The sequence below is a fragment of the Entelurus aequoreus genome, linkage group LG04 (genome assembly GCF_033978785.1).
Source record: "Entelurus aequoreus isolate RoL-2023_Sb linkage group LG04, RoL_Eaeq_v1.1, whole genome shotgun sequence".
Taxonomy (NCBI): Eukaryota; Metazoa; Chordata; class Actinopteri; order Syngnathiformes; family Syngnathidae; genus Entelurus; species Entelurus aequoreus.
In genome coordinates, this window is record NC_084734.1 from 31,603,253 (window position 1) to 31,617,295 (window position 14,043).

The 14,043-nt window shown below is 35.9% G+C and overlaps 1 protein-coding gene across 1 annotated transcript in view; it reads left to right on the forward strand.

The window, feature by feature from the left end:
- Positions 1-14,043, forward strand: part of rab32a (RAB32a, member RAS oncogene family) — a 48,966-nt gene that overhangs the window by 32,350 nt on the left and 2,573 nt on the right. Inside the window, exon 2 of the mRNA XM_062044592.1 lies at positions 3,544-3,821. Coding sequence (XP_061900576.1) covers positions 3,544-3,821 — 278 coding nt within the window. The remainder of the gene's footprint in view (positions 1-3,543; positions 3,822-14,043) is intronic.

The window sequence follows — 14,043 nt, forward strand, 5'->3', positions numbered from 1 at the left end:
ATTAGTTATATTGTTATTATAAGCGCTCACGCAGACAAACTATTTATAGTGACGCTGTGATCACTACAGTGTGTGCCTTTTTTTACATCATCTAGTGGTAAGCTGCTTCGTTGCTTGTGGAAGTTTATTGTCGATCATAAATCATGCCTCTCACGTGTATAGTAGAAGGACGAATATGTATTCCGACAAGTTGGTACACTTTGACAGCCAATTTAGACCTGGAAATGGCGAGAAGAACACAAAAAGACGCTTGATTCCCTCCTTTTCTTTGAGGATTATGAGTCATTCTTCATCCAAACAGGACAATAGCAAGATTCTACCAATTGGCATCCTAATGACAGCAGACCTTATACAGTTAGTAATGTTTTACTATGTTTGTTGGCTCTCATGAAGTCTGCTGTGAGTAATAATCAGTGATGTTATAATAAAAAAGCGAACGTTGTGATGCGTTTTTTTATTATTATTGCGCCACATATGCTTAAAACGAGCACAATAAGTAAATATTAATTGTTTTCATAAATGTGCCTGTTACTACATTACATCTATACTTCAATCATGTGTATAACACTTTAATGGAGGTATTTGGATGTTTTTTAAGGGCTTTATTGGCAGAATAAAGCCTATAGGCTCCATTGATCAAATGTATTTAATATTCAGAATGCATTATGTGTTCTTATCTTACATAAGGATTGTGAATGATAGGTAAAATGCAGTTCTCCTTTAAATCAAATTATATTGCAAATAATATTGTTGAAGTCTAAATAATAATAATAATACCTGGGATTTATATAGCGCTTTTCTAAGTACCCAAAGTCGCTTTACATGTAGAACCCATCATTCATTCACACCTGGTGGTGGTAAGCTACTTTCATAGCCACAGCTGCCCTGGGGTACACTGACGGAAATAAAATAAAATTGTTAAAATACAAATGTATTAACCATGCTCCATGAATATCATGTGTAACGGTGGTATTCTAAGGTCCAATCATTCTGAATTTCTGCTTTAAGCGTCAACGGAAACAAATATTCTGTTTTCATTTAATGCCGACACACTGAAGTGTCTATTTGTCTGCTATACCGGACGTACTGTATGTGCAAGCACTGGTAATGAAATATTCTCATCACTTTAGCCACTAAGTCGTGTCTCTGGTGACTTCACCTGCGGTTACATTGGCTAAAATTAGACTCCCAATTATGAGCAATTATTGTCAGGCCTGTAGGCCCCACAGTGGACCGTTCACTGGAACAGCAGCTCTGCGTCACTGCAACGCTCCGCCACGAACTAGCTCGCTCACCTGCTCGTGTGTTTGGTAAGTCCCTGCACCAAAGTGAAACTCGTACGCTTGGTTAGGTTTCCCTTTTACTTCCCGCACGGTTGATTTGTTATTCTCGACGTTGTTGCCTGCTGCCGTATGTGCTGAAGGAATCCCATTATATCAGTCTTTTCTAGTTTAAGTTAGAATACTACCTTCGAATTCACAGAATATGACGTAAAATGGTGAAAGTTTTATTTTTTCTAGCTTAATTAGCACTGAAACAGCAATACATTTATTTCATTTTTATATTAGGTTCCCAGTCATTCGTGTAACAGGACTTAAATTAACAGTAGTGAGTTTTTAAGCATAGGATAAGCAAATATAACCACATAGCTTTTATGCATGCCAACAGCAATTACAGTGATAATCATTATTTTTTAATGTTCAACCCTTCCCATCAATCCTTGAGTATACAGAAAAATAAATGAGAGCAATATTCAAAATTTGCTAGAAACTGCTCGGACATTTTCAAATTATTTTTTTTAAACCTTTAGCAACTAAACTGTGACTGCAAATATGATCTGCAGGGTTATTTTTATGTTACTGAAAGTATTTCTACGGTTGGAATGTGCCCTTTTGATTAATATACGGGTTATTACGGTAATCCATGTTACAGCAGCTCCAGGCAGACAAGGCACAAAGCAGAGTGGGCAGGGTTTGTTTCCAGAGCAGCCAGCCTGAACGCGGGTGTCAGGGACAGACGTGGAAGCAGATGTGTGTGTCTTTATATATATATATATATATATATATATATATATATATATATATATATATATATATATATATATATATATATATATATATATATATATATATATATATATACACAGTATATATATGTATGTATATATATATATATATATATTAGGGGTGTGGGAAAAAATCCATTCGACTTCAAATCGCCATTTTCACGTTGTACGATTCAGTATCGATTCTCTTTTTTTTTTCTTTTTTTAAAAAAATCAATCCAACAAAACAATACACAGCAATACCATAACAATGCATTCCAATTCCAAAACCAAGCCTGACCCAGCAAGACTCAGAACAGCAATAAACAGAGCAATTGAGAGGAGACACAAGCACGACGCAGAACAATCCAAAAGTAGTGAAACAAAATTGAATATTATCAACAACAGTATCAATATTAGTTACAATTTCAACATAGCAGTGATTAAAAATCCCTCATTGACATTATTATTAGACATTTATAAAAAATAAAAAAAATGAACAATAGTGTCACAGTGGCTTACACTTGCATTGCATCTCATAAGCTTGCCAACACACTGTGTCCAATATTTTCACAGAGTTAAAATAAGTCATATTTTTGGTTCATTTAATAGTTAAAACAAATTTACATTATTGCAATCAGTTGATAAAACATTGTCCTTTACAATTATAAAAGCTTGTTACAAAAATCTACTACTCTGATTGCATGTCAGCAGACTGGGGTAGATCCTGCTGAAATCCTCTATATTGAATGAATAGAGAATCGTTTTGAATCGGAAAAATATCGTTTTAGAATCGAAAACCATTTCAGGTGACTACCTCTTGAAGCTCATCGAGAGAATGCCAATAGTATGCAAAACAGTAATCAGAGCAAAGGGTGGCTATTTTGAAGAAACTAGAATATAAAACATGTTTTCAGTTATTTCACTTTTTTTTGTTAAGTACATAACTCCACATGGCCAAGCGTGGTATTTGGATCTTAGTAGACCAGGCCCAAAGTGCTTTGTTTTACATAGAATTGTTAAATCTGACAAAAGAAACAGAGCAAAACAAATGACATACTTGTAACTAAGTAATATCAAACAATTGCAGGATGCCTACAGGAATACATTGTGGTTGCCTGCTGCACACATAGTACTGTAGGAGTAAAATAGTGGAGGTATGAAGGTCTAAGCAGGTCATTTGCAATGGCGTAAAGCAAGATGAGTTGTTGGAACTGTTCATAAAAAGAAGTTGGAGTTGAACGTGACCTCATATGCTTGTGCTAATTCCGTTTGCGTAGCCATTGTGATATCTCACCTCAGATGTTCTCAGAGACAGCCTATAGAAAAAAGGCTTATGATGACGCTGGATTACTTCTGCCATTCTCTGGCTGGATTAAGCCCTTGGCATATTAAGGAAAGTGGGTCAATTGAGAACTATCATTTTTGGGGGCTGAAGAGGAAAAATGGTTGAAAGCCTATTAGTCAAGATGTAAATATGCTTCTATGTGCTCCTCCAGGTCAGGAGCGCTTCGGAAACATGACCAGGGTCTACTACAAAGAGGCCGTGGGGGCGTTCGTGGTGTTCGACGTGACAAGGGGCTCCACGTTCGAGGCCGTGTCCAAGTGGAAGCAGGACCTGGACAGCAAGGTGAAGCTGGCCAACGGCGGCCCCATCCCCTCGGTGCTGCTGGCCAACAAGTGTGACCAGAAGAAGGAAGGCTCCAACAACATGGCCCTCATGGACAATTTCTGCAAAGAGGCCGGCTTCTTGGGGTGGTTTGAAACCTCGGCCAAGGTGAGCGCCTCGCATTACAATCATCTAATCAGTCTTTGTACTGATACATTTGTTTGTGTTTTATTTCTATTGTCACAGTTACACATTTAGGAGTAAAAATATCCCTGTTCTGCAAAATCCAAATGTCCACTGCAGAGTACGCCGACTCTCAGGAGATACAATCAAATGAGGAGTCTCAAAACTTTTGTAATGCGCACCATATGCATTGACGAAGTTTATGCTGAATCTTTTTTTTTGTCATGTTAACTTATTTTTGCACTTGCATGACACTAAAAAATGTTTAGTACTGAGATGTCTGCAATGCAAATTATCTTTGCATTACTTCGTAATTCATTGTGAAAGTTAGGAATGCACTTTTCCATTGTTTGTCACACTTTGCTTATAAAGAGTGGTGTCCCGATACAGCGTATTCACTTTTTATACGATATATACGATATTGCGACCTTGACTATTGGCCCATATCAATATTAATCCAATACGACACCAACATAAATCATACAAACATACTTTTATTACTTGTCGTGTGGAATGTTAGTGCCAAGTGAAAGTAGTCAAACAGAGAACAATGCTAGGTATGAAAAACAATAACCTAATAATTATTAACCGTACAGTATGGATTTATGCTGTCTTTAAGTTGAAGTGTAGTGGTAATTGTGTGTTTTTTGCGACACCTAGTTGCCAAAATAATTCATTAAGTTAGCTTGAATGATCCAGACATGTTTGTTACTGGATAATGTCTAATAAGCTTCTGGGTTGGAGATTTTGTATCGAAGTAAAATGCAACTATGATTATTTAATACTTATTTATATTGATAAATGTCGTCTTTTAGACTGCAAAATTGTTCAAATAAGGACACCTTATAAGTACTGTATGTCTAGCTTGTATGCTATTGTGTGCTAAGCTGTTAGCTGCACTTAGCCTTGAAGTATACATTCGTAATTATGTGTAACATTTTTAGCTCTTATAGTTGTTGTTGTTTTTTTTACAGTGGTTAACTTCCTTTTACATGTGTATGACTTTTGAAAATATTAACTTAAAACGTTGCCTGTACAGTTAAAAACATTTTACGATGGATTCTGTTTGACTGTACTCTACCTTTTGTTTTTAACTCAACTTTATCACTACATTATTGTGCAATCACCCTTGGGTTGATTCTTATTTTATGCTTCCAACTTTGTGGGAACAGTTTGCAGACATCCTTTCTCATGTGATTTGCATGAAGACATGGTTGGATGAGTCTAACATTTGAGACTAACTAGAACAGCCAGCTGATCCTCGCATAGTCTATTGGAATTCTATTGGAATTCTTCATGTCTTGCTTGTGAAGACTTTTTCTGTTGTTAGAATGAGCGTGACGTCTCCACTTCCCCTCGTGTAAGACTGAAATCCTCCTTCTGGGGGGAAGCTTCTCCTTTCCTGGCGACAATGTGGCCGGCAGTTGTGAAACAGTTACATGTCGATGTGTGACTTGGTTAAACAATCCCAGACGCAATGTCTTCAGGACAGCTTTTTAACCACCCAGCTTCAAGATTATTTGGGGGCGTGTCTGCTAGGATATATTATCACATGACATTGATTGATGCTGCAGCCCAAACCTAATAGGGTTAGAGGTCATCTGAGAGATAATTGTGTTTTGGTCATGGTGTTGGGTGTGTTTGGGGGTTAGCAAGTTGAACACTTGTCTGTATGTGGACAGAATTGGCAAAGTAAACTGAATCACAATGTAAACTTCATACTTTATTTAATATTCATGTAGGTTACTTCTGTTTCTTTCTAGTTATATCAAAGAATCAAATATGAAGGGCTAAAAGGCCATGTTTTATAGTACTTAAAGAACACATATGCAAAACCCTTATAACACAAGTGTGTGTGGTGTTACCTATAATCATCAGGTGTGCTTCTTGAAATAACACTTGCTCATGTTGTCTCAACGTTTGTAAGGCAAAACTGAATGAAAAAGTTTTTAAAAAAACGGAACCATAGGGCGCACCAGATTATAAGGCGCACTGCCGATGAATGGTCTATTTTTGATCTTTTTTCATACATAAAGTGCACTGGATTGTAGGGCACATTAAAGGAGTCATATTATTTAATTTTTTTTCTAAATGTAAAACACTTCCTTGTGGTCTATATAACATGTAATGGTGGTTCTTTGGTCAAAATGTTGCATAGATTATGTTTTACAGATCATCTTCAAGCCGCTTTTTGACAATCGCTTCCGGATGCGCCGTTTTGTGGCCGGTCTTATTTACGTGGCTCACCTTCGACAGCGTCTTCTCCCCGTCATGTTTGTTGTAGCGTGCAAGGACGGGAGTGGAAGAAGTGTCAAAAGATGGAGCTAACTGTTTTAATGACATTCAGACTTTACTTCAATCAATAACGGAGCAGCATCTCCTCATCCATGGCTCACTAGTGCAACAACAATGTGTCTCGTGAAAAACCGTCTGACCAGAACTCTCTAATAACTAAAGTTCCTTGGGTGAATAATGTAAACTCACTATACCGGTATGTTTTAGAGCTTTCATGGCGAGTTTACTGACAGATATAAGTAGGGATGATGCTCGAAACCGGTTTTCCCGGTTGTTCGATAAGAAAAGAACCGAGTCCTCGGACTCCAATCCCTTTTTGAGAACCGGTACCCGTTATCGAGACCACCATAGTAAAGAAAAAGAGTTGCTTCTTTATTCGAATCCCTGGGAACGACTCCCGTCCCGACAAGAAATGCCCCGTGTGACATCACAAGAAATGACGTCACGTAGCTCAGTCATTTGTCACGGTGGGGTGCGGCGTGCTGCGGTTCGTTCCCGGGACGCAAAACTGACGGCTCCGGACGAAAGCGTGCAGGTAGGAGATGATTTATTTCTCATAAATCATACACATTACAACAGACAGGAACGAAACAAAAGGAAAGCGTGCCGTTCGCACGAGAAGCTAAAGCAAAAACTTACTTGGCACAGGAATACTAGAAGCTAAGGTAACTTTAGCACAGGAATCATGCGCTTGAAAACCAGAATGCCAACGTAACTGTTGCAAATGCAAACAATGAATCCACGACGAGTGACCGGAAAAGGCAGGCTTAAATAGAGTTTCTGATGAGCAACAGGTGCGCGTACAAGACAGGTGAAAATAATAAGTAACCATGGTGACTAAAACAAACCCAGAAGTGCACAAAACAACTAAAGATGCCCAAAACTAACAGAACATAACTAAACAAAACATGATCAGACCACATCATAATACATCACAGTTTCATATCATTTCACTTTACAGGAGTAGGAAGAAGTAAAGCTTGTTTAATCCTACCCCTTTCCCACTTCAGAGTGTTTACAAATATATACATCATTTACTGACCTTTTTATAATAAAATATCTGTGAATTAGTATATAAAACAGTTTTATAATATGTAATTAATTAATTCAGTCATTATTAATATACTGAGATGAAGAATATCTTATTTTCAATAAGGTTGAAAGTATTTCTCATAATTCTTCTTTGTACTTTGTAAGCACTATTCATTTGAACAACCTCTTAAAGTGGATCATATCAGTACAATGTTTAACTTGTTTACTTCATCCATTCCATCATTTAATTCCACATCATTTTAGCTGTTTGCAAATTTACCAAATCATCGAACTTTAATATTTTTGACTCAATAAATAAAGTGTTTGTATGTTCTCTATATCCAACATTATGTATCAGTCTAATTCATTTTTTTGTAACACGGTTAACGAATGTAGCGCACATTTGTAGTTATTTCCCCACATTTCTGCACAATAACTCAGATATGGTAATACTATAGTAGCGAGCAGTAGGGAATGTGAAGTGATTTGTTAAACCAAATATTGTGTTTTTTTCCATATACAACAACCTATCTGGACTCGATAAGAGAATCGATAAGGAATCGGTTCGATAAGAGGATTCGATAATAGGCTCGAACTCGATAATTTCTTATCAAACATCATCCCTAGATATAAGTAAGAACTTTAGACTACTTTATATTAGAAATGGCAAAAGCGGAGGATGAATGTCCCATAACAAGAAGATAGAGAAAAAGAAGAAGCTTATCGACTACGGTGTCGTCACGGATTACAAAGGCGGAAGCGCGCAATTTTTCAGGATTTATGCAGATCCCAAATACAGATCAGTAGGTATCAGAAGGTAAGAAAAGTTGCTTTTGCGTAATATTGCAAAACAAAAACGCCAAATAATATGTCTTACACCATAATAACACTCGTATGTTTAATGCGGCAACAATCCATCAAGCGGTGCGGCTTCATAGCTTACCAAAGTCGTGCTAAAACATTTTGATCGATTTTTGAGCGCCGTGTGTAATGTTGTATATTTTCAATGGAACATATACAATGTTGGTGCTGATTACTTGAGTCATATTGCCATCATATTGCAGTCTACACTTATCTCTAATGTTTGACTGCCATCTACTGGTCACACTTATCATTGCACCATGCACCGAATAAAATTGCTTCGAAGTCGGTAAGTAAAACCAAAATTATTCCGTACATTATGCGCACCAGGTGTTAAGGCGCACGTTGAGTTTTGAGGGGAAAAAAAGGATTTTAAGTGCGCCTTATAGTTCGTAAAATACGGTATGTAAGCAAAGTGCAAAAACAACTGAAATTGCGGAATTAAGAAGAAGCAAAAAAGTGTAACAAGATGAGAAAATGGAATACATTTTCTTTAAAAAAAGATGAGAAAGTAAAAAGGAAGTGTAATGGCAAGATGAGGAAGTGTCTAAAACTGCTTAAAAAAGATACTGAAAATTCAGACAGGAACTGCTAGCATACTTGTGAGTACGTTAGCATGCTAACTTTTTTTTGCTAGCGTCTGTCATATTAGCATGCTAATGTTTTGTGCTAGATTTTTTGCTACTTTCTATTTTTATACCAACAAATAGTTCATGTTGGTATTTCTTCCTACCCAGTCACGTGCTAGCTTCTTAACGTTAGCATGCTAGTATGCTAACATTAGCATTACAACGTTTCCAGCTAATATTACACTTTTTTGTGTAATTCCGCAGCCATACACCTTAGAGTCATACAACTTGGAATGTGACACATGTTAACTGTTAGCGTGCTATCATTAGCATTTTGCACGCTAACATCAAAGTGCTTACTTTTTTTTTTTGCTAATGTTTACGTTTTTTTTGTATAATTTTCACAGCCAGACACCTCTACAGTTATATTTTTTTTAATTCATGTATGACATTCTGACAATAAATTTGCCTTTATGTCTAAACATTGAGGTCTTTTTAAGTTAATTTAAATTGTGAATGCTAATAATATTCTGTGATTAATCGTGAATAATCCAAATACTGAAATTAGATTAGTCTTATTTAAAAAATTATTGTTTGCCTGCACTAAAAAAAAAAGACAATAGAAACAGCCAACAACATAAGGGAAAAAAATTAAAACTGCATTTAAAAAAATGCAAGAAAGCAAAACAAGTGGACAAAGTGCAGCAATTTGATACTTTTGCAAAAAAGACAAGAAAAGCAAAAAGCAATGAAAAGGGGGAAAAACAAGTTGTGGAAGCAGGCAAAAAATGTAAATAAAAACAAACAAAAATTAAGCGACAGTGTGAAAAAGTGACCTAAATTTAGCGGGAAATGAGGAAACAAATACAAAAGGGCAACAAGAAGACACAAAAGAAACTTAAATTCCAACAAAAAACTGACAAGAAAGCTAAACATGTGGATAAGATGAAAATTTAATGAGATTGCAAGAAGAGATGAGACAGAAACAAAGCAAAAACAAAGCGAAAAAATTACTTAAAACACAAAGAAATAACAATTGTAAAACGAGTCAGAAATGTGTGCCTACCAAGATGAGAAAGCGCCAAAATAGGAATATTAACAACAGTACTTTTAGAATATAATTTTATATGCTGCCCGGGTGCAGCTGAGATAGGCTCCAGCACCCCCTGCGACCTCGAAAGGGACAAGTGGTAGAAAATGGATGGATGCTGCATTCATATACATGAACAGTATTTGAACCACAATACTGTTGCATGTAAGAGATGTTCAGTATCGTAGATTGATAGTCTACGTCTTTAGAAAGCCAACTAGTTAGAATCAACAGTGCCTCTGCTGGTGGCAGCCAAGTAGTGCACTACAATTTGCTCCAGTTTCTCAAATCAATCATTTTGCATCAATTCGTAAACATCAATTAATAGATGATCCCCCCTCAGAAGAACTGTTGTATTATTGTTGGAACAAAAGTGACGCAACAGTGTATTATTAAGTCTTACTTTCTTTGTTCCTGCAGCTTCCTCGTCTTGTGCTCACACACACTTTGGGGCGTGCGTCATGTGAGCATGTGGGCGTGACGTGCCGCTGCGTAGGAAGTACAGTCGCCGCTTCAAACCGATGCAATCCCTCGAAATTCAGTCACGGTCATTCATGTGCTTCCTGTCATGAGGAGAGCTTCCGTCAGTCAGGAGGTTGCACGCTGCAAAAACGTTGATCATATGACTCCATTGCTGACGACCCGCTGTAGCTTCCGTGGATCAACTGTGAATGACTTGAGACGGGGCTGCTGGGAAAAGATCATTAGGATTCATTAGCGCGTCAACACACAGAATGACAGCTGCTGGCCGCAATGTGAAGGACAAAAAAAAGTGTTTTCACTTTGTGTCAGCGGACCTCAGGCTCAGTTCCCAGCTGTTGTCCAAACATAGCACTTCATTTAAAGATGGAAGCATGTGAGATTTGACAGGTGATAAACTTGAGAGGCTTACAAGTAACCTGGCAGATGGAGAACACTGGATTGGTACCTATGTGAACCACTACACTAGTGTTGTCCCGATACCAATATTTTGGTACCGGTAGGGTACCAAAATGTATTGCGGTACTTTTCTAAATATAGGGGACCACAAAAAATGTCATTATTGGCTTTATTTTAACAAAAAATCTTAGGGTACATTAAACATGTTTCTTATTGCAAGTTTGTCCTTAAATAAAATAGTGAACATACAAGACAACTTGTCTTTTATTAGTAAGTAAACAAACAAAGACTCCTAATTAGTCTGCTGGCGTATGCAGTAACATATTGTGTCATTTATCATTCTATTATTAAGGACAAGTGGTAGAAAATTAATTATTAATCTACTTGTTCATTTACTGCAGGGGTGTCCAAACTTTTTCCACTGAGGGCCGCACACGGAAAAATTAGAGCATGTGGGGGCCATTTTGATATTTTTCCTTTTCAAACAATAACAAAATATATGCATTTTTTAAATTTATTTCACCTTTAGGGGTCCCGGGGACCATAAAGGGTCTCAGTCATTAAAATGTTAAAAAATAAGTCAGATTATTATTTTAAATAAAAAATCACTAAATATATTCGGGATCCAAAAGGTGATCAACTCATAAAGTGATACATTTTTATTAGGTTTTTCTTTTACTTTCAACACTTAAGTTACGAGATCAACTTCAGATATATGTGTCGATTTTATGCTGGAACTATTATTTTGTTTGTTTTATGCGCTTTTGTCAAAAAAAACTTTGATGTTTTTATATGGCTACTACACAATATATGCAATATTTACCACATAAGACATTTTAAAGTGAAATATTTGAAGTAATTGGAGCCCTGAAAATAATTCATTATAACATGGATTTTTTGTCATTATTTTTTTTTTTTGAGCAATGGCAAAAAAAAAAAAAATGAAGAAAGACAAAAGAAAAAAAAAACAGCCTGCATGGCAGCTTTTGTGTCAACATTGCAACTTTTTCTCGTTAGATTTCACCTCATTCCACTGTTCTTTTTTATTTTTACAATAGAATGTGTGGCGGGCCGGTAAACAATTAGCTGCGGGCCGCAAATGGCCCCCGGGCCGCACTTTGGACACCCCTGATTTACTGTTAATATCTGGTTATTTTTTTATTTTAACATGTTCTATCTACACTTTTGTTAAAATGTAATAATCACTTATTCTTCTGTTGTTTGATACTTTACATTAGTTTTGGATGATACCACAAATTTGGGTATCGATCCGATACCAAGTAGTTACAGGATCATACATTGCTTATATTTAAAGTCCTCATGTGTCCAGGTATGTATTTCCTGAGTTTATAATCATAATATAAATTTTTAAAAAAGGAAAAAAGATTTTGTGACGATAAAAAAATATCGATGTATCATAGTAGTATCGACCAGATACGAGATTGCACTTGGTATCATGACAGTGGTTTTTAGGTGTAGATCCACCAATGGTGTTTATTTATATTGTCACGTCCCGGAAGAGTTGGTGCTGCAGGGAATTCTGGGAATTAGTTATGTAGTGTTTATGTTGTGTTGCGGTGCAAATATTCTCCCAAAACATTGTTGGTTAGTATGGTTTCTCTATATAAAATTATCGTCTTGATGGTCAAAGAATGTATATGGTGAAGTCTTGTTTTTGCCAATCTTAGGGCATTTTTAACACGCTGCAAATATGACACCACTCCACTGTGCTGTGGTGTGTCGTGTAGCAGGACCAATTATCACTCGTCCTACAGGGATGATGCTTGAAATTATTCTATTATGTTTGTCGACATGGAGACAAGAATTAGTGATTTAGAAGTAATTGCAACACCTCGCCGACGGGTGAAGGACCGGTACTTTTTAGAGGCGGTATAGTACCGAATATGATTCATTAGTATCGCGGTACTATACTATTACCGTTATACTGTACAACCCTACACTACACTATAGAGTCTGTTTGTCTTTCTTTGGTCTGGACTCACTTATACTAACTTTTTCACTGGTCTTCAATGCACAAATGATTGTACTACATCAATTCTGCCTAGCAACAAGAAACTGGAGTCCCAGGTGAGTGGATTTGCTGCAATTCACGGCTGATAGTGTAGTGTGAAACTTAAGCGACAGTTACCTCCCTAAAGAAAATAACACAAATGCTGGTGTTTGCGTTTGTGTTTTTTACACGCTTTACTTTATGCACATTTCTCATATTCGTATTAGATGTTAACAAGTAAACACGCTGCAGGACTGCATGTAACAGAGCTGTTAATTTATACAAATATATAAACAATATTATTGTTTGAATTATTTTGAGACCAAAAATAAACAATAATATAACCGTAATATAATAATAGCAATAATAATAATGCAAGTATCCCTTTCAAATGCAATAAGCCTTTATTTAAAAGCAGTTAAAAAAGTTAAGGGTTAAGTGTTAAAAATTAATAGTGGTAAAAAAGTGAGCTGCGCTATCCATAATAATTGTAATTTGTCGGGAAACTTGATGTTTATCGTTTTTACGTTTCAAGTACAATCCATCCATCTATCCATTTTCTACCGCTACCAAAAGCGCCTTATTGCAGTGAAACTTGCCAAGGGACATGTAACCAAATATTAACATTGCTGTATGTATACTTTTGACCCAGCAGATTTGGACAGTAGACCCATAATAAATTCATAAAAGAACCAAACTTCATGAATGTTTTTTGTGACCAACAAGTATGTGCTCCAATCACTCTATATCACAAAAAAATAAGAGTTGTAGAAATTATTGGAAACTCAAGACAGCCATGACATTATGTTCTTTTTTACAAGTGTATGTAAACTTTTAAACACGATTGTATGTATATATATATATATATATATATATATATATATATATATATATATATATATATATATATATATATATATATATATATATTTTTTTTTTTATATATATATATATATATACATATGTACATATATAATGTGTATATATACACACATATATACATATACAATATTATTGTCCGCATTATTTTGAGACCAAATTAAGCACTAATATAACCATAATATAATAATAGCAATAACAATAATAATAATGGAAGTATCCCTTTCAAATGCAATAAACCTTTATTTTTCATTAGTATTTTTTAGTAAAAAGACACTCATTATGCTAAAAAATGTTCTATGCTAAAAACAAGACAACATTCAAATGTATACAAACCATAAAACAACACTTCTGACAGGCATTTAAGTTTGTTGTGGACATTTTACACTACCTGTTAGCTATAATTCATTGTATCCCTACTGTTTAAAACCTTTAACGTCACTCTCATTACCCTGAGTGAGACCTCCTGTTCACCAAGTTATATTATCTTTGTGCCGCAGACTGCAGTGTGTGCTGGTGTTGTAGCTGCTAACGCCTTTAGCAGGCTATTTTTACATCTGTAAGGTGGACAAATGAATCAAACAGAAATTG